Below are 22715 nucleotides of genomic sequence, written 5' to 3'. Positions count from 1 at the left end.
CCCCCCCACTGGAGTAAACTGATACTACTCCAGCAGACTCAGCCAAATTTGGGAGTTCTTTCATATTTTTATTACCAGACTGTTGCGGGGGTCCAGGAATTACATTACAAATACCTAGGAGCACACATCAAGATTGTATCCTTATTAAAAGGTGCCAATGGTATATGATAAAACAAAAATGTGTGATGTGTGGTCTTAAGGTGAGAAATAATTATTCACCTGGCCACTTACAATTACCAACATGTTTTGACCTCATTGTATGCCTATACTGGTCTACGGTCTTCTTCAGGGCTGAAGAACTTCCTGTCTTAATCAATCATACTTGGCATGCAAAACTTATATGTGGCATAAGGCTCTCATGCCTGTCTGCTGTACTTCAATAGTGATGCCTGTAGGTACCCTAGTTTTCTTGTATTCTGGTTCCGGCAGGACCTGGCTTGGGAGTTTGAGATTGACTGTTACCATGAGGAGCAAGGTCTAGGCTGATATGCACATGGTTTAGATCCAAACTGAGGTGGGCAAAATACAATGGACTGGGATACGGCCTAACCAATTGCCAGTGGCTGAGATTAATTCTAGCATTCTAACCATAATCTTATTGCTGTTGAATACCCTAAATGCCAGTCTGACCCTGGACCACAGAGAGGGTGAAAGAAAGTTAGTGAATTAAAGCTAGTTATCAATGGGTAAAAATCAATAGAGAGAGAGGGGGGAAGGGAGAGAGAAGGAGCCTCCATACTCTATCCCAGGGGTCTCCAACTTTTTTCTGTAATGAGAGCTACTTATATTCAGTGAAAATTAGCCCAAGCGACCAATAATATTAGAGTTGTAATCGTGACCACGTCAAACAAGATTACATCCGTGGTCAATATATGTAAGACTATCAGCAGTGGTCACCTCAGTGAATCATGGGTAATACATAACAGCCATAGCTGTATGATTTAGCACCCAAATATCAGTTTTAAATATATTTTGGAAATGTAACCCTTTTTTCTCCAAAAATCAGCTTTTGAGTTCTGAAAATACACACATTTTTATCTTGCATACCAGTTTTAAAATTTTGATCAAGCAAAAGATTCTAATTTAATGAGCGGGGCACAAGAGTTACAAGTTGGAGAAGCCTGCTCTATACATTTGTCTCTAGCAAGTGACAGAGGGACTTATTTACAAGCTGCGCAGCCAGTGCGTCACTTTTTCTGACTGTGTCAGGGAGGCGTTCCATTGCCGTTGCTGTAGGTGTTCCCATGCAACACTCATGGGTTTTGACGCATTCCCAGATTTAAAAGGATCTGTAAAACTGGGAAAGCATCAATACTGTACGCCTCCCAAAGGCAAGCATAACGAGGAGAAATATGTTTATTTCTCCTTGTTGTTTTCCTAATTTTAAGTGTGTTGCATCCTGCAGCACACATAGAAAGAGAAAAACACCTTCATGGATTGTTTTGTGCAGGGAGGTGTTCCTTCACACGCAAAAACAATCCTGCCAACAATGCAGACACCCATGGTGCAAGGGTGCCTGCGTTGGCGCTAGGCACCATATTGTGCGCCGGCATCGGCTGAAAGGACAGCAATGCACTGTATCTCATAAATGAGGTTGATTTGCCTCGGGCTGGACAGCAAAACACTTGATGCGCTGTCCTACCCAAACCATTGTAAATGAGGCGATCAGTGCGTAGGGAGAGGAAGCAGCAGTGGTAAAATCCGGGCCTCTTTGAATTCCCTGCTAGTCAATGTCTATGATGCCAGCAGGACAGTCCTGGAGTTCTGAGGTACTAGATTCCTTAAATCCCACACGTGAGGCACAGGTTCGGTGAGAGGCCAAATAACAGTGGTATTATGGCCAGATTCGACCTGAATACTGAGAAATGTGCCCAGGACAAACAGAAATACTTCACGTGGTACTTAATGATGACAATTGTATATTTGTTAGAACAAAATACAATAACTGCATTCCACAAATGTTGCAGGTATTGGGAGAAGAAGCTCTGGAAACACAGGGTGACATTAAACTTACCGTAGTCTCAAAACCTGCATTATCAAGCCCATTTCCAGGAGTCTGGGTCTTCACGTATCTCATCTCCATCTTCCTTTCAGCTGCAAAAGAAATGAACCAAAGCAGAAGTGAGCCGAGATGCGCGTTTGCTGCACACTGCAAAACATCCTTTTTTGGTTCTCTGACTTACACTTCTCTTTTCAAACTCGCGGCAGATTCACAGCATCCTCGTAGGTGTCTCTATTTCACCCACTTACAAGTCATGATAAATAGTTCAGAATCTAGAGCACAGAGAGAGAGAAGGAGGAGGAAATAATGCCAGGCACTATATACATGTCCTTTTATGGTTTAAAACCATGATGCAACTTTAAGGAGAGCATCTGTGGCTGCACCGTTGTGTATTAGCGGAGGTGACTACGTACCTGCTCTACTTAACATGTAGTAAATGCTACTACGTACCTGCTCTACTTAACATGTAGTAAATGCTATGGACACAAATGTTTACAAAAATAACTTCTAAACACAAACCTCAAACCACAGAATTTAAAATAACCCCAGAATAGAAGATGCAGTAGCCCGCATTTCGCAGAATGCTCCTTCACCGTAAACATGTCTACAGAGACGCTGTGCTCCATTCGAATGCGAGGTTGGTGGACATCTGCTAATGCGGAGGAGCATCGCCCCACTGCTTTCAAAGCCGTGAAAAAAGAAAATTATAATAATGTTATTATCATTGTATTTTTTGTAGCTGCAGGGCTGGGTTAGGGCGGGACGGGGGCTGCAGTCAAACTGGGAGGAGTGGTGGGCACATTCTGACTGTGCATGACTGTTTAGTCGGCCATCTTGGACTGGCCAAACAGTCATGCGCACTTAGCATGTTCCACACCACAGCCTGGTGAGGAAATTGCCCAGGCTCCCATTCCCCATCTGAGTGCCAAACCACGGCACTCAGACCACTCACAATGCTGCACTGCAGCATTGTGATTGGCTTAGGGGAGGAAGCCTGTGTGTGCTTCCAGTTCCTGCTTCCGTTCTGGGACGTCAGCAGGGAAGCGAGAAAAGACGAAACCGCGAAGAGGTACATTTTTTTTGTTATTGTTTTTTATCAAACCCCCGCCGAGCCACCCCTGACCCTACCAGCCGCCACTGTTTGCAGGAAGTCTCAAACATCAGGGGCATGATTCACAACATTGAACGTACCCTTTTGTCTACTATTTTATGGGTAGTGACAAACTACTTGCCTCATTTACGAGGTTTTTGCGCAGGGCAGAGCTACAAGGAATCTTGCTGTGCTGCCCTGCGTCAAAAGAGTAGTACAGTAATGGGATGTATCTATGACATACGCAGCAATCCTGTCCTTTTCCCCTGCGCTGGCGCACGATGGGCTGCCATGCGCCACACAAAAAAAATCAATTGAGGCAATTTCCTCTTTCTATGTGTGCTGCAGAGTTGCGCCTCCTTAATGCCACCCTCGGGGTGGCATTAGAATCTGACGCATTCCTAAGTTTATGATACCTCATAAATATGGGAATGCTTCAGATTCCAAGGGTGTTGCGTGTGAACACCCACAGCAACACCCAAGGAATGCCCCTTTCATGCAGAGTTCTGCGTGAAAGGTGCACATATTTACAAGGCCATGAAAATCCACGTAAAGTGGCTTTGCGTGACCTTGTAAATATGCTGTGGCACATTGAGCCCCTGGAGCATCAAAACACCGACGCTCTGGCAGCATGAAAGTGCGAGTCTAAGTTTACTAATAGTAATTTTACAGAAATTCCGCAGGTCAGGCATATCGTTTTATAGGCAGAGTCTCTCGCCGTCGCAAAATTACTACTAATAAAATTAAACTCGTAGTTTATGATTACCAAAAAAAATAGTAAACTTAAACAAACGTGTACGTGTATTTCAGCAAATCAGGCACAAAGATGTCAGCCTTACTTACTGGAAATTGGACAGGGGGGAACCTTTTGTTGCGGCATTGGATTTTGATTTTTTAGGCGCTCCAGGTGTATGGAAAGCCGTAGAGCCAGAACAGGCGACTTTTTTTGCCACTGATTTACGTATTCACAGATTCAGATTCACAGGGGGTTATGTGCTAACATTCTGTGCAATAGCTGGTGAGGCGCAAAGCAATACAAGCAAGTTCATTGGTTTACCTACCAGTATATGGGCCTATTGTGCAGGCAAAATTGTGCAGCTGCACAACACCTGTGCCAGTAACATGCATAGCATGCCCTAAAGATGGGTATTTGGTGAAAACACACAATCAGGTACGCATTGTTAATGCCAGCAAAAGAATGATGGATTAAACCCAGATCCTTGTGACTAGGGGTGAATGTTTGCATTGTCCAGCATTCCGTCCATCAATTGTTTCTTTTGCATATGTCGCCCTAAGTGGGAAGGGTATGCCCAGGCGTGGGTCCCGTGCTCACTACACCACTGTATTCAAGATAGCCTGGCTGATGAAGGGTGATGCCCTGCAACCGGCCCCAGGATGCTTGTTCCCGGTCCAGGGAGGACCTGGCTTGGCAGTTCAGGCTGGACTGTTCCCACAAGGAACAGGGTCAAGACCGATTTGCATATGGATGGGTCCAAACTGGGGTGGTGTGGTGAGCAAAAGAATGATGGATTAAACCCATATTTCGACCTAAGTGGGAAGGGTATGCCCAGACGTGGGTCCCGTGCTCACTACAACACTGGATTCAAGCTAGCCTGGCTGATAAAGGGTGATGCCCTGAAACCGGTCCCAGGATGCTTGTTTCCAGTCCAGGGAGGACATGGCTTGGCAAAATCATGTGGGTAGCACTTTGATAACCCATATACTAAATGCTCTCCGAGCAGCGCATGTGCGCTGGCTCAGCGAGACCTAAAAAGGCATGTTTTAGTAAAGGTAATTTTTATATTGTGTGTTTGAAAATACTCACATTTAGAAAATGGGTATGGGTATTTTCTTGGTCAGCTAGCCTGTTGGCCTCTGCTGGTTTGTGGATTGACTGTCTGGCTTTGAAGTGACAGGGGCTAGAGATGTGCATTCACTGTATACAGCCACTGGGGGGATCAAGGTGTGTCCTGCCTTACCTGGATGAGTCAGGGCAGTGCTGAATAGACCTGGGCTGAATTTAGAGTAGTGGGAGGAGATTTTCCTGCACCTGAATAGGCCTGGCCTGCCTTACATAATGCTGTCTCTACCTCCTGCCAGGGGAGAGGAGTTGGCCTAACGGCTAGGGCGCTCAACCTCGAACCTGGGGAACTGGGTTTAAGTCTCGGTAATGTCGCTGAACACTCCTGTGATTCTGGGCAAATCACTTAATCTCCCCGTGCCTAACAAAAATGAATGTGTGTCCTCATGTAACATAACTGGTGCTATGTAAAGCGCTCTGATACCTGATTGGATTCGGGTCAAGTTTGCGCTATATAAAACATTGCAAAAAAAAAAAGAAAATTGGGCCAGAGGGGACAGAACTGGATTGGACTGAGCACCAGGCCTTTCTGCCGCAAGAGAGCAAAGAGTAATGCCATATAAAATATCGGGGCCCAGACCCTAGAACTTTAGAACTCACTTGAATCAAGGAACCTGTCAAGAAGAAGAGCTGGGGAAGCTGTGAGGAGAGACTACCACTTTGCTGTGTGCTTTGCTGTGTTGGCCTGTAGCAGCTGCGTCTGTCTTGAGCAGAGAAAGGACTGGACTAAACGTTATGTACCTTTTTCTACTGAATACCTGCAAGGGCTTGAGGTAGAGCTTGTCCCCTGTTCAAGAAGTCTCAGGAACAGCAAAGACTTCACCTCCCTCTGGGTACCGCCTCTGGGACTGTGCGTTCACGTTGCTACAGAGAGAAACATCTGTCTGATGCCGTCACCGACACCACTGCTGGCTCTGTGATCTGAATGCGCTGCAGAAGGCACCGCAGAGGGCACTGCTGTACTTTGCACCACAACCCCAGTCTCACCGATGTCGATGACCGCCGCCACCAAGCGGCTGCTTGCACAGCGACTTGTGGGCACCGCACTCCGCTCTGCCTCAGTTCACTCCACTGCCCTGGTCTCACCAACGACAGCCCCGCAAGCTGATATTGCACCACTGCCTGAACCGTAGTTTGGAGGCACCGCTCGTAAGTCACACGATGCACCGCCCCATCCCACACTGCAGTCTGGGTCCACCAACACCATTTCCCATCAATTGGCACTGCCGCCTGCACCATGACCTGTCAGCACTGCAAAAAGCACTGCCCCACTTCGCACCACCGCTCTAGTCTCACCGATACCGCTGGACGACCGCCACTGAGCTGCTGCCTGCACAGCACATGAGGGCACCGCACGTTGCACTGCTCCACTTCACGCTGCAAACGCGACAGTTGCCCCAACCGGTCTGCACAAACACGATCGGAAGGGGCCAAGGGTACTGTTTACAAGGCTTCTGCCACTGATGCCAGTCCGCACCGACACAGTCGACCAAAACTGTTGGATTTGGTTCTTCAGCACCGTGGTAGCACTGGACGAAGCTACTGACTTCAAGGAACTGTATTTTTAAGGTTATTCTTGAAAAGTGCATATTTTGATTGCTGTATGTGGGATTTTATGTCATTTTGGTCTTGTTTGGTTTAGATAAAGATTACATATTGTTCTAAACTGTTGTGGTGTCCAATTGTAGTGTTTTCACTATCTTGCTGAATGTGTGCACAAATGCTTTACACACTGCCTCTGAGATAGGCCTGTCTGCTCGTGCAAAGATACCAAGGGGGTGAGCAGGGGTTATCTAAGGGCGTAACTCCCTTACCCTGACTAGAAGCAAGGGTCCCTACTTGGTCAAAGGTGCAAACCATTGCCAACTAGAGTCCCCCATTTCTTACAGTCACTCACTCACTTACATCCATTCTTAATCTCATTTCTTTCTCACTCACTCATACTTACTGACACTCAGGTGCAGGTTTACTAACCCTTTACCCTGGGTTTGTGTCACTTTTGTGACACAAACCTGGCAGAAAGTGCTAGGGTGGAATTTACTATCCAACGCAAATCAGGATTTGTGTTGGGTAGTATCCCAAAGTCACACAAAGTTGCGCTATGTATTGCTTTATGCTATATTGCATCAAGGTAGGTTCTGTGGGAGGCACATGGGTGTTCCTATGCAACCACCCATGGGGATTGATGCAAATCTCTCCCTACAAACAATGACAGACAAGACTTTTTGCCAAAATCTTACCCCTCCTCGAGGCAGGCGTAACGAGCAGAAATATTTCCATTTCTCCTCATGTTTCAAACTTTGTATGTGAGTTGTGTTGTACAGCACACATGCAAAGTGGAAAAATCTTTAAAGTATAGCTTTGTACTGGAAGGTACTTTTTCTAGAACAAAGCCTATGCTCCAGAGAATGCACACAACCTTGCACTATGGCGCAAGGGTGTGTGCATAGGGGCATGGCTGTCAAAAGATTTTCTCTCTCCCTTTGACACAAGGCAGTGCAATAACTTTTGGTGCAGCATTGCCTTGCATCAAATATTAGTAAATCTGGGACTCGATCACACTTTCTCACTCAATACCTGTCAATGACTCTCACTCACACACACATGCTTACACATATAGATACACTTGCACTCTTCCACTTAAACACCCTCTCACCCACGCATGCGCTCAACATACATTTAATACGATTTCTACTTATCACAGCTGCCACTAAAGTACCGGTTCTAGCTAAGAGTGCTCCATTTTTAATGCACTAACAGTGAATAAAATATTATTCACTACCAGTACAATGAAAAATGGGCAGAAAATAAGGAATTCGGAACCGTCCCTGTGTTGTTTGCTCTAAATATACAGCCTCTAAGCCCAGGGGTTGCAAAGGCAGTACCAGGGGGCACAGCTGTGACCACTGGCGACTCTTAAGTGATGTTCGTGTCCTCTTCTAGTAAAGCAGGAGCTTATGGGTGTATTGAGATTACTTGCATTTAATAGTGTTATGTTAATTATATTGACTAAGATGTAACATGTGTGCTTTAATTATTGTCAATTGCAATTTTTAGTCTTGCCCCTTTAGTTGTGTTTTATGTTGCACGCCAAAGCATACTTTCAATGTTTGTAAGCACTGAAAAAAATATATTGCACTTTGTTCAATACCTATTTTATGGTACTCAATTTATCAATCTTCGGAAGGACAGAAGGGCGAATTGCTTCTTGTTGGATTCAGACTTCTACACACTGCAGTTAGTGGCAATCATATGGATTATTACGCCAAACCATTAGAAATAGCAACATGATTTAATGACTTTGTTTTAACATTGTCTGTTTAAGACAGTTGTATGACGTTACAACGCATGTCATTACATCGCATGCCGTTACAACGCATACCTTCACCCTGACTTGCTGTTGTGGGTGCGCTGGAAGTTGGAATAGTATAATTTACTAATCCAACTCCAGTGTGTGCAACAGTAGGGAAGGTGTTGGAGTTAACTCCAACACTTAACTCCAACACCTTCTACTCCCTGCAACAAGCTTTTCACGTTGTAACGACATGCGTTGTAATGGAATGCATTGTAATGCTTCCGTTGTAGAGCCTGTTTCCGGTTTAAAACAATTAAAACAAGAATAATCACATATTCAATGCCAGATCTATTGGCTTTGCTAATGCTTGCTAACATTGGGACGGGGAGTTTTCTCCATTACTCCCTTGCCCAGTGTACAAGCTGAAGCAGGGGCAGATGATTTGGTTGAGACATACATACCAACAAATTATAGAAGGGTGAACAGTGAATAATGGGGGTGGTTTTCACCAAGGGGCTGTCGTTGTCTTACTATCACTCAGAACCTCTCCATGGAAAACAACAACTTTACTCACTATAAACCATATACATGTTCAAGATGATACTGTAAAATGATCCGTGTTTAAATTGACTAGCAGTAATTTAGAGCAAAGTCTCGGTTACACCAAATGTCTAAAGTAAAAATAATAAAAACACAAACAAAAGGAAATATAACCAAAGAAAGAAGATATATATTTCTGTGAAAGGCTGGTTTATTTTGTCAAATTCTAAATTGCACTGCTACTTTATAACGAAGATAGAAATGGACATACCTTTGTTAATTATCAAGTATTTTGATTCTAGAGACAATACATATAAACATATGCTAACCAAGGGATTTCCTCATAAACAACCCATTCATCTGTAAGGGATAGCCTCACTTCTGAATACTCAGAATGCTTCATATATGTAAGCAAATCAGTGCTTAACTTGAGCCGGTGGATTTCAGTGCTCGGCATCAGCACTTAATTGACAACACAGGCACTTGTTACAGTCCACCACATTGAGGCGCTGATGGACTCATTTCGAAATGAGCACAAGAACAGTTGTTTTAGATTTTAATATGCATTAACAATCGGTAATACCTGCCACCCAAGCCATTCCTATAGCTTTGGGTGCCCTGGAATAGTCTGAATTGTCACACTTGTAGGAATTTATGCTTAATAGTTGTGTAGGTCATATCATTGGCAGTGCAACAAGAGCAATGGCTGGTGTAAGCTGCAGTGGCCTCCTGACGAGGGCCTTGGCCCTTATTTTTTTATACAAATTAATTACTGAAGCAAATCACACGTCAACTGAAAATAGCACACCTTGTAGATAAGCTGAGCACCACAAATCTCCCCTGTGAATATGCAGAGCACCGCCAAACTCCTGGAAACAAGTGAACAAGCAGATCACTCTCATAATCACGGAGAGCTCCCCAGATGCAAGTAGTTGATCATCACAACTTTCAGAGCGCTCTCATGTTTACACCCAGAGGAAGCTCCCATGGGTATAAGCTGTTCATTACCATAACCACATTATCTCTCTGTGAAAGATGATCACTGCCTAATCTTCGGAAATCTCTCCTCTGGCTAAGAAGATCAATGTCATCACAGCAGAGAGCTTCATAGTGTGTCAACAGATACAGTGGTGTAGCAAGAGTGTATGGGCACTAGTTCAAGCAAGACAAATGCCACTCTGACCTCCAGTTGGGATGTAAAATGTAGCCCAGTAGGTCCCTGAGACTGCTGGTCTCCAGTGCACCTAAACCTGCTACTCCACTGACAGCACCACCCCTGCTGTTCTGCTATTTTAAGTGGATCTGTAGGATTGAGGCCTTTGACCCCCTGCTGTGTAGTCTGTGGCAGCCTGAGAGAGACACCTCACCTCCCTGCCTTTCACAGGTTTGTACCGCAGGGCCTTGAATATACCGCCCCTGGTTCCTGATGGCACAGTGGACGCCCAGCTCTGCAGCCTGAGTTTGGCAATAGCTAGAGTTCTGGGTGAACCCCAGTTGTTGGCTTTGGGTTCACAGTGGCCTTGATGTCTGGAGGAGCGGGTGTTGCCTGTTGGCCGAACCTGCTCCTTGGCGTTCAGAGCATGTGGATTTGAAGCAGCTGGTGCAGACACGTGCGGGCATTGCAGTGGGTGGGGAATTAGCCACATCCATAAAGACCTTCTCGGCTGGAATTTGCCCCAATTTCCATTCTTGGGAGTGTGAATATTCCCACAACTACCAGTGGCGGCTCTCCCGCTATGGTGGAGGAGCATCACCCCACTGCTTTCTCGCAGTGTGAGATGCAAAAACATAAAAGAATAACTTTTAGTTATTACCATTTATGTTTCCTTTGCGTTTGGGGGGGTGGGCAGGGCTGCTCTGCTTACGAAGCAGGGCATGTGAGAAGTGGTTTGCCCACTCCTGAGTGCGCAATGACTTTTCATTTAGCCTTTTTGGGCTGCTCAAACCAGTCATGCACAATTTCCCCTTCATGGAGAACATGCCCACCCCTCCAGCCCCTGGCTGAGGGCTGTGTCACGGTGCTCAGACCAATCACAACGCTGCTATGCAGCGTTGTAATTGGCTTAAGGGAGCGAGCCTGGCTCCCTGCTTCATGTTCCTGTCTGAGTCGGAGGCAGTAGAGCAGGAACAGAGAATACGCAGGACCCAGCCTCAAGGTAAGTTTTTATTTTTCTAATTTGTTTTAATTATGACCCCCCTGTGACCCACCGCACCCGCCTCCAACCACGAACCATGCCGACCACAACTGACAACTTTGTCTGGGCTGATGGGGGTGCTCTGCCTGGCATTTAATAAATGTGTCCAATCGAAAGTAGTGCTAGACCTTTGGAAGAAAAATGTGTGTGGAAAGTTTGGGGTAGCTGTCTGACTCATGAGAAACCCCCCTGGTGCAGATGTGGTTCACTGATTCTTGGCTACTGTCCCTCTCCTTTAGGAATGATAGTGAAGGATGGACAAGTGTTCTTTGATTGAAGGACTTCCAAGGACCCTTGACTCAGATCCTGCACATGTGTTACCAAAACACAGGGCTTCAAGAGCTGCACCTGGAATCCCAACCAATGGGAGGGTGGTGTGAGCTGCGAGTAGCAACATAATACTCAGTGAACGATGAACATTGGATTTCTGAACCTCCCTGCGCACAGGGTGCTCATCCCGAGCATGAACCCACTAACACACAACAGGCACATGGTCAGGAAAGAGCATCTTTTCTGGAGATATCCATGGAGACAAGGCCTGCAAATGGATTGGGTCAAATACTTTTAAAATACTTTTTAGGAGCTTTGACAGGAGTGACTTGCCTGGGGAAGTGGACTATTATTCTCATAGACCATAGAACAGAAGAGGAAAAGGAGCTATTCACCTGCTTCAGAGGAGTGTGAGTAATCTACAGGTCTCAGGTTGTCTTGGTGAATTGGATACAAAAACACCTCTCATTAAGAAAATGTCAGTAGAGCCTCTAGCCTGCGCTGTATGTTATAAAAATCGTCTGAATAGCTCATCTCTCTAAGGTATTGAATTGTTCATTGTCTTGATGAAATAAGATCATCAACAATACGAAGGTGATCCAAATCATTTAATAAAACAGTACAAAATAGTGCTAAGCAGCAACAAGCATAAGGACATACATTAAAAAGCCTTGCGACAAAGCAACTATTAGGTAGTTAAAAAATGATAAGTGTGACTGGAGGAAAATTGTTTTTTGTGAGACGGGTGTATGTGTAAGGGCTACAAATTCCATAAAATGAATCATCCGATTCCAAGACTGATTGGCTTGCTTATTTCTATTTATTTATAAAGTTTTATATAGCGCGAACATGACCCAGGAGGGTATCAGAGCGCTTTACATGAAGGGGAGGTAGGAGTTAGGTGTGAGAGCAAGAACCAGTCACATATACGAACGAGGAGCCGGCATTTATGATTAAAAAATTAATAAGCTTTACCTTCATAGGGAGTCAGCAATGTAGTACTCAAAATCAGCAAATTAATAACAAACAGGTAAAAAATCAATAAACAAAAGGTGGGATCTTGGGGCAAAAACTGGTTTATCAGAAATGTTTTCACTTCTTTTTTGAAGGAGGTGGTAGACGAAATCAGGCGGAGATCCGGATGCAGAAACTTCCAAATCTTCGGTGCAACAACCGAGAAGCTCTACAGGACATTTTCTTTTTACGGAAATACTGTGTTTTCAGTACCTGAGTGCTAGCACTTCACAATTTTCTGTATCCCCTGATAGTTCTAGTTTTTGTGCCAAATACCTAGGGGTAGTGAAATGACGGCTTTATGAGTCTTGCACACAATCTTTAGTTGTATTCTTGCCTCACAAGGGAGCCAGTTCATGGATTTTAGATCTAGGGAGATGTGATTATTCCTTTCTGTTCCAGTGACAAGTCTGGCACCAGCGTTAAGGAAGGCCCTTAGAGGGGCCAGCTTCTTACAAACACATGCTGGACGTGTAGTCTTTCATTACAAATTATATATACTAGAAGAGTGCTAAACAAAATTATGATGAAAAGAGAAATTTTCCACCAACTGTATCACAGCTATACATGCTGCAGAGTTGCTATATTGGGTTGTAGTTGTCACACTTGATGTGCAGCCCAAGGAGACCACATCCTTATTGAGTCGAAAGATATGCTGGAGAGCCTCAGTCTCCATCGTGTTGTCTTTAGGCCGGGCAAGAATTTTAATTACACCGTAGCAATCAGAGTAATTTTGATAATCCAACATTACTCTTTGGCATGGAATAAATGATAATTATGCAATTACTCCTGCTTGCATAATTTGGGGGAAACGATCCTACCCTGAGAGCACATTTAGAAAGCACGCGCTCGTGCTCAAGAATCATGTCCTGTGGCATTTATGCAAAAATGCATCCTTGCGTTTATTTTGGACGCAGGGATGCACTTTGCACTAAGAAAATAGCAGTAAATGCAGGTGGTAAATTGTGGAAAGTTCCTACCCAAGAGCACATTTTGTGAGCGCGAGTGGGCTAGCGCTAATCGTGTTCTGCTATATTTAGTGCTATTTCTTAGCACAAAAATGCATCTTCATGTTTATTTTGGATGCATGGGCCCTTTTGCACTAAGAAATAGTGATGAATGTAGAATTATTTTTCTCATGTAATTCCACATAATCTTGCAGAATTTGTGGGTAATTCTGCGTGATTACGCTACACAGAATTGCACTCCTAGTTCTCTTGTTCTTTGCAGCTGCCTTTTCTACAGTGTTTGTCATGGATTTGAACAATTGCCTTCTCCAGTGCACCCATTTGCATCTTGAGATTTGTAACTACTCTGCAAAAACGCTGTTCGTCCTGTCCCACGCCGCACGCCGCATTTGCCACCATGATTGTTCAGACCCCCAGTTTGAATACGCAAGTCTTTAGTAGATTACACCCACAAGTACATAGGTATGGGCACACACATTTGCATAGTATGCCACGCTGGGATTTCAAATGCGCTCTTATGTCGCCCAGCGGTAAGAGCGGAAATCTTAGATGCACAAATTGTGTTCTTGATTACATTTTCAGATTCATTGTTACATAGCTCTGGGCCATAAGTGAATTGTAAGAGGGAAACAGCAATTCCCCTCTGCTCAACTTTGAGCCGGGTCTGGTGGCTCAGTGGACTAATGCTTCTGCTGCAGGGGCCTGGGTTCGACCTCATGGTCACAGGTTCAAATCCCGGTGGGTCCACTCAGCCTTTCATCCATCTGAGGTCAATAAAATGAGCACCATTCAGTTGGGTAACAATAAACATCTGTTATTCAGTGCCAAGATACCCGTAGAGGTGAACGTGTGCTTTACAAATACACGTGTTATGTTATAACTCTTTAAAGTTCTCTATGAATGATTTTCTCTGTATGGACTCTTTAGCTAACTTCTTGAAAGAGTTATAACTGCTGTCCCAGATCTTCTTGACTCTCTAGAATTCTTGTGAGATTCATAGTACCATTTTTTAGAAGTAGATTTTCTGATTTGCTACGAGTTCTCTCCATAGTACCTTCTTGAGTGAGCTACTACTGATCACTTCTTCGTCTAAAGCAGTAGTTGATGAAAAGTAGATCAGCCAGCAAAGTCCAGCCTTAGTTGACAGACCGGGGTACAGTTTAGAAGACCAAAAATAAATCTGAAGGCAGTGGAAACCATCGAAAGAACTTAGATCTGAGAAATTCGAGAGCAGACTCACCAGTTGGACTGCAGAGCTGTAGATCTTGTTTGCGAAGTAGATATCGCAAAAGTCTTGCTCTCTTTGGCATGGCTTTATACTGTGTTCTGTCGCCATGCTTGTTTTGTCAGACCCCCCCATTATTGGTATGTGTTGACTTCATCAATTCACTACCCTTCGTTTGACCAGTTGTGCCACCCATTTGGTACTCCACCAGAAACATCATCTTTTTAATTTTTGTGTTACATTTTTAGGTCTTGCTACAAATACATTTAGCTGCCTGGAAGACCTTGTGTCATCAATTCTTCAAAAATGTACAATTAGTGGTACTGAGAGGGTGTGGTCTTTGGGCCAGTTCTCTTTAGCTGGTGTTTTTTTTGTTTTTATCATACTTGTGATCGTATTAATGGGATGCCCATTAAGGCAATGACATTTCTTGGATGGGCACAATATCCCATTGGTGTTCCCATTAGGTTTTGGTCACGGCGCATCAAATAGTCCTTCGTTAGACTTGAGTCGTTGTTTGCTCTTTTATGTACTTCGTTTGCTGACACACGCACATTATAATTTCTGGTTAATGGCTTCTTTGTTTAGGAGGTGTGTATTCTTTGGATACTAAGCTTGTTATAAGGACACAGCTCTATTTGATAATTGCCCTTGCGCATTTAACATTTTTCCTTTTTTTTCATGATAGCATGCTGTTGGATTTACAGTTTTTTTGCTAACAAAGTACCAATGTGCGCATAGTGGGTTTAATTAAACATGCAATGAATCCACTGAACGCTTTGTAAAAGTATCAACTATTTTTGTTGCATACAACACAAACCAAATCTTGTGACTAATTTCCGTAACACTTTTCTTTGATCGTACAGCTTAGTTCGGCAAATGCAGCTATTTCTGTAGCCCTATCATATAATTTCTTTTCAAGAACAGTTGGGGCAACACACAAAGTGAAAAGCAGCAAAGTCGTCTCTTAGCAAAACGTAAGCACCTATTGCCTTTGCCAGTGCTTGGTTTTATGTAAGATTTCACATTTGGTGCTTGCTGCATAATGTGCATGTTGCAGAGAGCCCACGGGTCACAGGTTTGAAAGTGGCTACAGACGGATTATCCTTTAATAAGCTTTAAATCCTGTTTATGAACACAACTACTAGACCCCAGATTTTGGTAATAACATCAGCTTTCATTGAAAGTACCAGAGCAGGCATTTGATCTGTCCTTGCACACCAGAAGGCAGTAGAGAGTGGGGATAGACTGATCCTTATGAGGCAGTGTCTTTATCAAGTCCTTACCTTTCTACCAGGTAAATAGCCCTCACCCTCGCCTATGGTGGACAATGGGGGAAAGTAGGCGACCCATTGAGTGTGGGGTGCTTTGGACAGACTAATTAAACGAGCACTGGGTGGGGGGCGCACATAAGTATGTAGCATATGGAGTGGCTACATACAGCTTTAGACCTCTCAGGGGTATGGAGTGTTCGACATAAATACCAGCAGATTGCAACCTAAAAGTGAAGTTATTGCAAGAAATCACACCCGCACCTTGTGTTCTTGGAGGCATCAGCTAGTAAAAAGTTGGAAATAATAGTGAAAAAATGCTACATTTCTTACAGAAATCCAATGCAGTTTAAATTGCAGAAAATGAGATGTTGATATTTAAGAACGAATACAACAGACCAGGGGTAATTACACAGAACACTCGGGTCAGAGAGTGAAACTGGGACTTTGATCCATTTGACAATCTAAGGCAGAAGGAAGCAGGTCTGTTTATTTAAATTGTTTACCAAACCTCACAGTCAGATGATAACTATGACTTCGCAAGTTGTTAAATCGAATATTTAGCTTGAAGTTGGATGTATTTAGATTTTAGGAAGCCCATGTCACCTTTCCAGATTTTGGATTTTGCCTTTCTGAGACATCCTGCGGGGTGGGATTCGCCTTTGTAACCCACATCTGTTGTGGAGGAGAGATGCTTCTTCTGGAAACTTGTTTGAGTCTAGCAGGCTATTGAACCAGGCTCTGTCTGCTGAGTCTTCACCCCAAACCTATTGTACATCTTAGCCCCATGCGCATGGTCCCTTGGATTTATGCACCATCAGCTTGGCAAGTATTTGTAGGATACTTCTTTTTATGAATCCTTAGTATCCTCCTCTCCTCAGTGTGGTCTTCTGCAGCTAAAAGGTGTCTGGATCCCAAGCATGCTCATCCATGAGGTCTCATCTGAGACCACCAATTCTGCTGTTGCTTGTGATGGTGCTTTCAGACCAGAGCCCAGCAGGACCCTTGTAAAGCTCTTGTCACCGCCTGTTATATTATGTATGTTTGTATAGTGCACGACTCACCCGGGAGGGTATCCTGACGCGTACCTCTCCACCACTATCAGCCTTCGAGGAGGAGCCAGATGGTGAAGATCTCTGTATTTTAATTCAGTCCCTTCAGCCACCAGTCCCTTTAAAGAATACCTCTCCAATTAACATTTAGCCCAGTTATTAGCCTGCAAGGTGTGTACTCTGCCCCCTCTAGCCTCTCTGATTAGCTGAATAACCCGAGGTAACCAAGCATGCCTGGAATAAACATGACCTGTGACTTCAGTTGCACTTTGGAGCCTCTAGTCACAGAAGGAACTGCTGCAGTAATTGTGGCTATTTATGTCCTACTTGGAAATCATATTAACTTGCTATAATCTGTGATTTAAATGGAGTGGGCCCCGCCCCTGCTCTGACGTTGTCCACACTGGGCCATATATTAATCTACTTCACTTTACTGGCAGTAGTGCTGATCAAGTTGTCAACATTGTTTGTAAAAACCTTTAAAGAAATCCCAGGCGCATTCTGACACAGAGAGCAGTGATTAAGAAACTGCTGCAGCATCATGACTTTTTCAACCCAACGTTGTAAACATAGCGCTCTCCATCTTTCTGTGCTTCAAGCGCTTTGGAATGCTTGCACGGCATTCTGGAAGAGACTGCCTAGAAAAATATCCGAAATCGCCTGCTTCTTTGCTATTTTGTGTTTCATGTTTGGATTAGGATTGTCAATGCATGAGGGGCCTGATAGACAAAATAATTTAAGGGTTGCAATCTCATCCGGCGTTTGCAATCATTAAAATGCGTTTTGCAATGCACTAGTCCCATTTTAGGAGTCATAAAATGCTTTCTAACTTCTAATATCGGATTCCGAACGGATATTGATTCAGTGCCCATTCCATCGCAAAATATTTAAATTTTACCAACCCCAAAGTTGGTGTGGAAACCCATTTGCGAAAAGGAAGGAGCCCTTTTGGGACCCCTTTCCCTTAGCAATAAAAAAAAAACGTTTGTTGGGGAGTAGGCAGTGATTGATGGGACCACTGCCAACTCTTAAAATCTGGGAATTAAATTTGATGCAGCACTAACCTTCAACCAACAAGCATTGGCAGTAGCTGGGACCCGCTTTCATATTGTAAAATCATTTAAAACGTTTTTTTATTAGCTCCCCATTACGGCCAGACAAGCAGTTGCTTTGGCTCTAATAAAGTCTAGATTTGACTACTGCAACAGCCTTTATGCAGGGGTCAACAAGTCGGTCCTACATAAACTCCAAATAGTTCAACACGCAGCAGCCCATTTAGTGCTGAAATGGCCCAGGAGATCATCTGCATCGGTGGCCCTGGAAGCACTACAGTGGCTACCTTTCCATAAAAGAGTTTTGTTTTAGATTCTGATAATCACCTTCAGAATCTTTCACTCTTCAGGGCCACACTATCTCTGGTCCAGGAGTGATAGTTGCGCTTTACAAGTGTACGTTAACATAACATAAAATACCATAAAACAAACGTAAAAAGTTAACTTTTATTTCTAAACACATCTGCATATCCATTAAGGAAAACTGGTAGCATTTAAAAAAAGCGTATACTATTGAAAGACAAACACAGAAATGAAGGTCTGCTGACCCCTGCAAGCCACCATCCTAGTAATGGCCTCCAATCAGAGTAGGCTTCGAAAAATCATAAAAATATACCTAGACCTGCAGGTTTACCAACTTGAATAATCTACTTGACCTAACTGTTGTTTTTCAGCTCGCCAGAAAGGGCGGGTAGGCCCTTAATATAGCTCGCCCTGATAACATCTGACTTGCCATAGCAAGTGGGTGAGTAGATTTGTCTAGGCCTGCAGAGTGAGTCGCAAGACGCAACCTACCTCATGAATATTAATGAGGTAGGTCGGATTGTGTCCCACTCTGAATCTGAATTTTCTAAACCAATCTATTTGCCCAAAGGCCAGTTCTGAAAATTATTTACTGGTCACAAAAAACCTGGTTGCACATTGTGACAGTTATTTTGCAAGCAGAAATTTTAACATATGGCCTGAGATCCAAATAGTGGCTAAAATATAGAAGAAATCACAAACTTAACAGCTCTAGCTTCAGAGGTGATATCTGATCAAATTGAGGCCTGTAGAAAAGCCATTTTACAAAGCTTAATAGTTCTTAATATGGCACTGGGTGCCAAGGGCTGGATCTGTGCAGTTGTAGGATCCGAATGTTGTTCATTCATACCAAATGTATTTTATGCAAACACAAACAAATTGAGCAAATCTGTGAAAGTGTCAATGAGCTACAAACAATTAATGATGTTTTAGTCATGATGGGTGGGGTATTTGGTTTTGGTAAAAGGCACATTTTGAGAGTTGAGAATGAAGAAATTAGAAATCATTTTGGTGGTACTCTATGTACTTAAATTTCTCAATATAAGTGGCAAGGAATGCATATCTCCCATTAATCATCGAAGCCTTTCCCTTCTACCCCTGAAATAACCTGAAACTGCTGACGATCTAGATGAGAAATCTGAGTATGGATCACTCGAGTATATCAATGGTGAAGTGTCCCAGGAAGTGAAACATTAATTTGCTCAGTGGTGAAAGTTTACATTTCTACATCTATCTGAAGGTCGCATGTGCACTTTTTCATGTCTTCATAATCATGCACCTCTGTAACCCTTTGTTTCAGTGTCATCACGTGATCTCCATTGAAATCCTGTATAGAAATGTTTCTTGACCTGTTGTCTGGGGACCCCTGGGAGTCTGCAAAGTCTACTCAGGGGGTCCACGACTGCTCTGAAAATTAGATAGCATTACAGATTAATAAAGTGTGTATAAAGAAGCAAAATGTAACATTAAAAAGTGTCAAATATGAAAGAATTTGAAATTGAAGGCTACAAATTAAGTTAGCTTCCTCAAATTTATTCTTGGGAGGTATTGCAAATGCATCCAATAGAATATAATATGGATGATGAGTGACTTCAATTGAATTTAGAAAAGCTCAAACCTTCCCATTAAAATCAAATGACTGATTGAAAAAAAATGTGTTTGTGATTTATATGGCATATTTTAACATTTGTGTATTTGTTTGTTGCTTGTTTCTGTAATTTGTGTCTACTGTTTTGTCCTTCAAATCATTGAAAATGCTTGGGACATGATCTGCAGCTTCCAGTAACGACTCAGTAGGGGCCCCCGGATACCAAAATATATTCAGTGTAGTTCACTTGTCCCAGTAATGAAAAAAGTCCACAGAAGTCAAAAGGATAAAAAACCACTGCTGTAGAAGAAACCCTATACCATTTCATTTGGTCTCTGCTTGGTCAGCTTTTTTGTGAATTTGGGGTGCTGGAGGACCCCCTGGTACCCGACTTTGTGATTCACAGAAATATTTTCTTTTGTTAATAAACATGTAGAGGATCTCAGAAACAGGTGGTGAGAAAAAGGTTGTTAAGTGTCTAGCAGAGTGATATAATGCAGAGAAGAGTGGTGTGAAGGTGAGAACCAGAGCGATTGAGACACTCCTAAGACCACTAGCCCTTCCACACAACATATCTATGTATAGATCACAGTTCCTTTTTTTCAGACTTGAAACATTTTGAACTATAATTATTTACAGCATTATCATTGTTGTTACTCATTTATGTAATACCACTAACAAGCACTGCCAGTATTTCTGATTTGTTTTAGGTTATATTTGTTGTTGTATAAATGGGTGAAATGGTTGAAAACTTGCAGAGAGACACTAAATTACAGGTGTGGTGGAATACTGTATGGAGCACAGGGTTATTGTTAGTATATTTTATGCTACACCCACAATCACATGCCCAAAACTCTTGGAAAGGATTCCTAGTTACACATCTTTGGCCACACTCCTTTCAGCGACCCACTCTGCTCACCTTTTTTTATCCCACTTAAAATACTGGCAGGAAATATTGCAAAGAGGTTCTCTCAGTTGCAGGACAATGGTAGGTGGTAAACGAATACAGTCCTTTTTAGGTCTCGAGAGCCAAAGGCTCGTAGAGACATTTTATATGTGGGATTTTCAAAGTGCTACCCACCGTTTTGGCTGGCCTAAACCTTGAGTGCACGTTGGCGTGCACGTGCACAGCTGCTGCTCACACTCCCTCCTCCCTTCTCCCCTTCCCGTCAGCTTTGATCAGGCTCCTCTGTTGCTGGCATTCCCCCCTCCTTTCTCGCCCAGCCCTTCTTGTCATCTCGGCTTGTTTAACACAGCTGCTGCTCGCACTCCCTCCTCCCTTCTCCCCCTCCCTTTTCTTCAGCTTTGATCAGGCTCTTTTTTTTTCATTCCTAAGCGGACCGGAACACAGCTCCCTGATAGCCCCATGCCCGTTTTCCATAACATGACTCCTTACACCACAAAGGATCCCACCTTTCATGCAGCACGCACCTCCACACCCGAAAGAAGTCTCATCACCACCCGGAAAAAGTATCATTTAACACTGCAGCCGAGACCTCACACCCGAATGGGGTGTTTGTTCTCACTTGGCACTGGATAAGCCTGTATTCATTTACTACCACGGCCCCCCTTCCTCCTCATCTCATAAGCTGCTTCCCCTTTCACATCTCCATCACTCTGTGCTCTCCTTCTCTTTTTTTTTTTTGCTTTCAGCGCGAGGCTCTTTGCTTTCAGCACTTCACGGCAGCGCATGTGTTTATTTCTTCTCTCCATACGCCTTTGTGTGCTGCTTCCCCTTACACATCTCCATCACTCTGTGCTCTCCTTCTCTTTTTAGGCAGCGTTGTGGGTGTGATTAATTAGGCGGACTTCGAGCACTTGTTTCGTTGTGTAACTCTTTGAGGTGTTTGCAGGGGGCTGAGCAGGAAACAATAGCAGCCCCTCCCCCTTCCCTAAGAGACAGAGGTGCCAGCAGCTGACCCGGGCTTTTCCAAAACTGGCCTGGACTAGCGTGCATTTAAGTGATTTAAATATAGACTAATCTGTTCCCTTTGGTTTCTTTCTGCGCCTGCACGTGATGACAAGCAGAGTTACAATAATTAATCTTTCGAATCTCTTTTAAAAAAACATTTTGGTTGGCGCTTCGCAGTCTTCTGTAGTAATTGTTAAAAAGTCACGGCTTAAACTAATGTTTTTACTTTAACTCGGGCTCAAGCACTTCAAATTTGTCTCAGCCTTGCACAGAAATGTGGCCCGCAACCCAGCTTTAATTCTCGTCAATAGATTCTGTACTGTGCTGATAGAGGCTCGCCGTACTAGTTTCACTTCCACGAACTGTACATGCCTTTGTGCACGTCGCTGTTCTCTAAAACATGCTAGTTTTTTAAATGTGTGTAAGTGTCACAATTGGTTTCCTCTATTCTCTGGTTCTAATTCAAATTGTTTTATGTAACGTGGACTACAACAAAATAAGTTTTTGGTTTGCCATCCCCAGAGAGGCACACTACACCCCCTCTCCCTTCACTACAAACTGCCGCTCTCAGGCTACGCAAGCCCCGCCTCGTCTTAAGAGCCCTGTTACCAAGTTTTTATGGGGACCCCGATTCACACGTGTCGCCACAGGCTGGAAAGCTACAATCATTTCCTGTCTCGGTTTTTGGGGGCCAGCCTTCCTCCCTGGTTGATACCGTGCAGGCCCAGCCCATAAATCCCACATGTGCGCGCATAACCCTACATCCCATCTCGTTATTTTTAACGAGGATAAAGCGGCCAGTCTGCATGCAGCCGGTCGGACCATAGTGTGTTAGGCAGCAAGACAACTCAGTGGGTTAAAAACGGTCTCAAGGACGCAGGTGCAAAGTCTGCCAGACTGGCAAGCCTTTCATCCTTCCAAGGAGACGTGTTTGATAAGAACTGTTTATAATTGAAGCAATCACTACAACATAACAAACGTAAAGGTCTGTGCGCTTATGACGTGATCACTACAAACCTGGACCGGATAAAGACCTGTGGGTGGTGCGGGCTCACCCGAGGCTTACAGCACTGACTA

General features: G+C 43.7%; 1 protein-coding gene across 1 annotated transcript in view; it reads right to left on the bottom strand.

Moving 5' to 3' along the window:
- LOC146860199 (sodium/nucleoside cotransporter 2-like) overlaps positions 1-22715 on the bottom strand; it is a 347088-nt gene that overhangs the window by 290171 nt on the left and 34202 nt on the right. The window contains exon 2 of the mRNA XM_085644040.1: positions 2015-2094. Coding sequence (XP_085500166.1) covers positions 2015-2083 — 69 coding nt within the window. The 5' untranslated portion in view covers positions 2084-2094. The remainder of the gene's footprint in view (positions 1-2014; positions 2095-22715) is intronic.

Source organism: Triturus cristatus, chromosome 3_1 (assembly GCF_964204655.1).
Source record: "Triturus cristatus chromosome 3_1, aTriCri1.1, whole genome shotgun sequence".
Lineage (NCBI taxonomy): Eukaryota > Metazoa > Chordata > Amphibia > Caudata > Salamandridae > Triturus > Triturus cristatus.
This window is presented reverse-complemented; position numbering and strand designations above follow the sequence as displayed.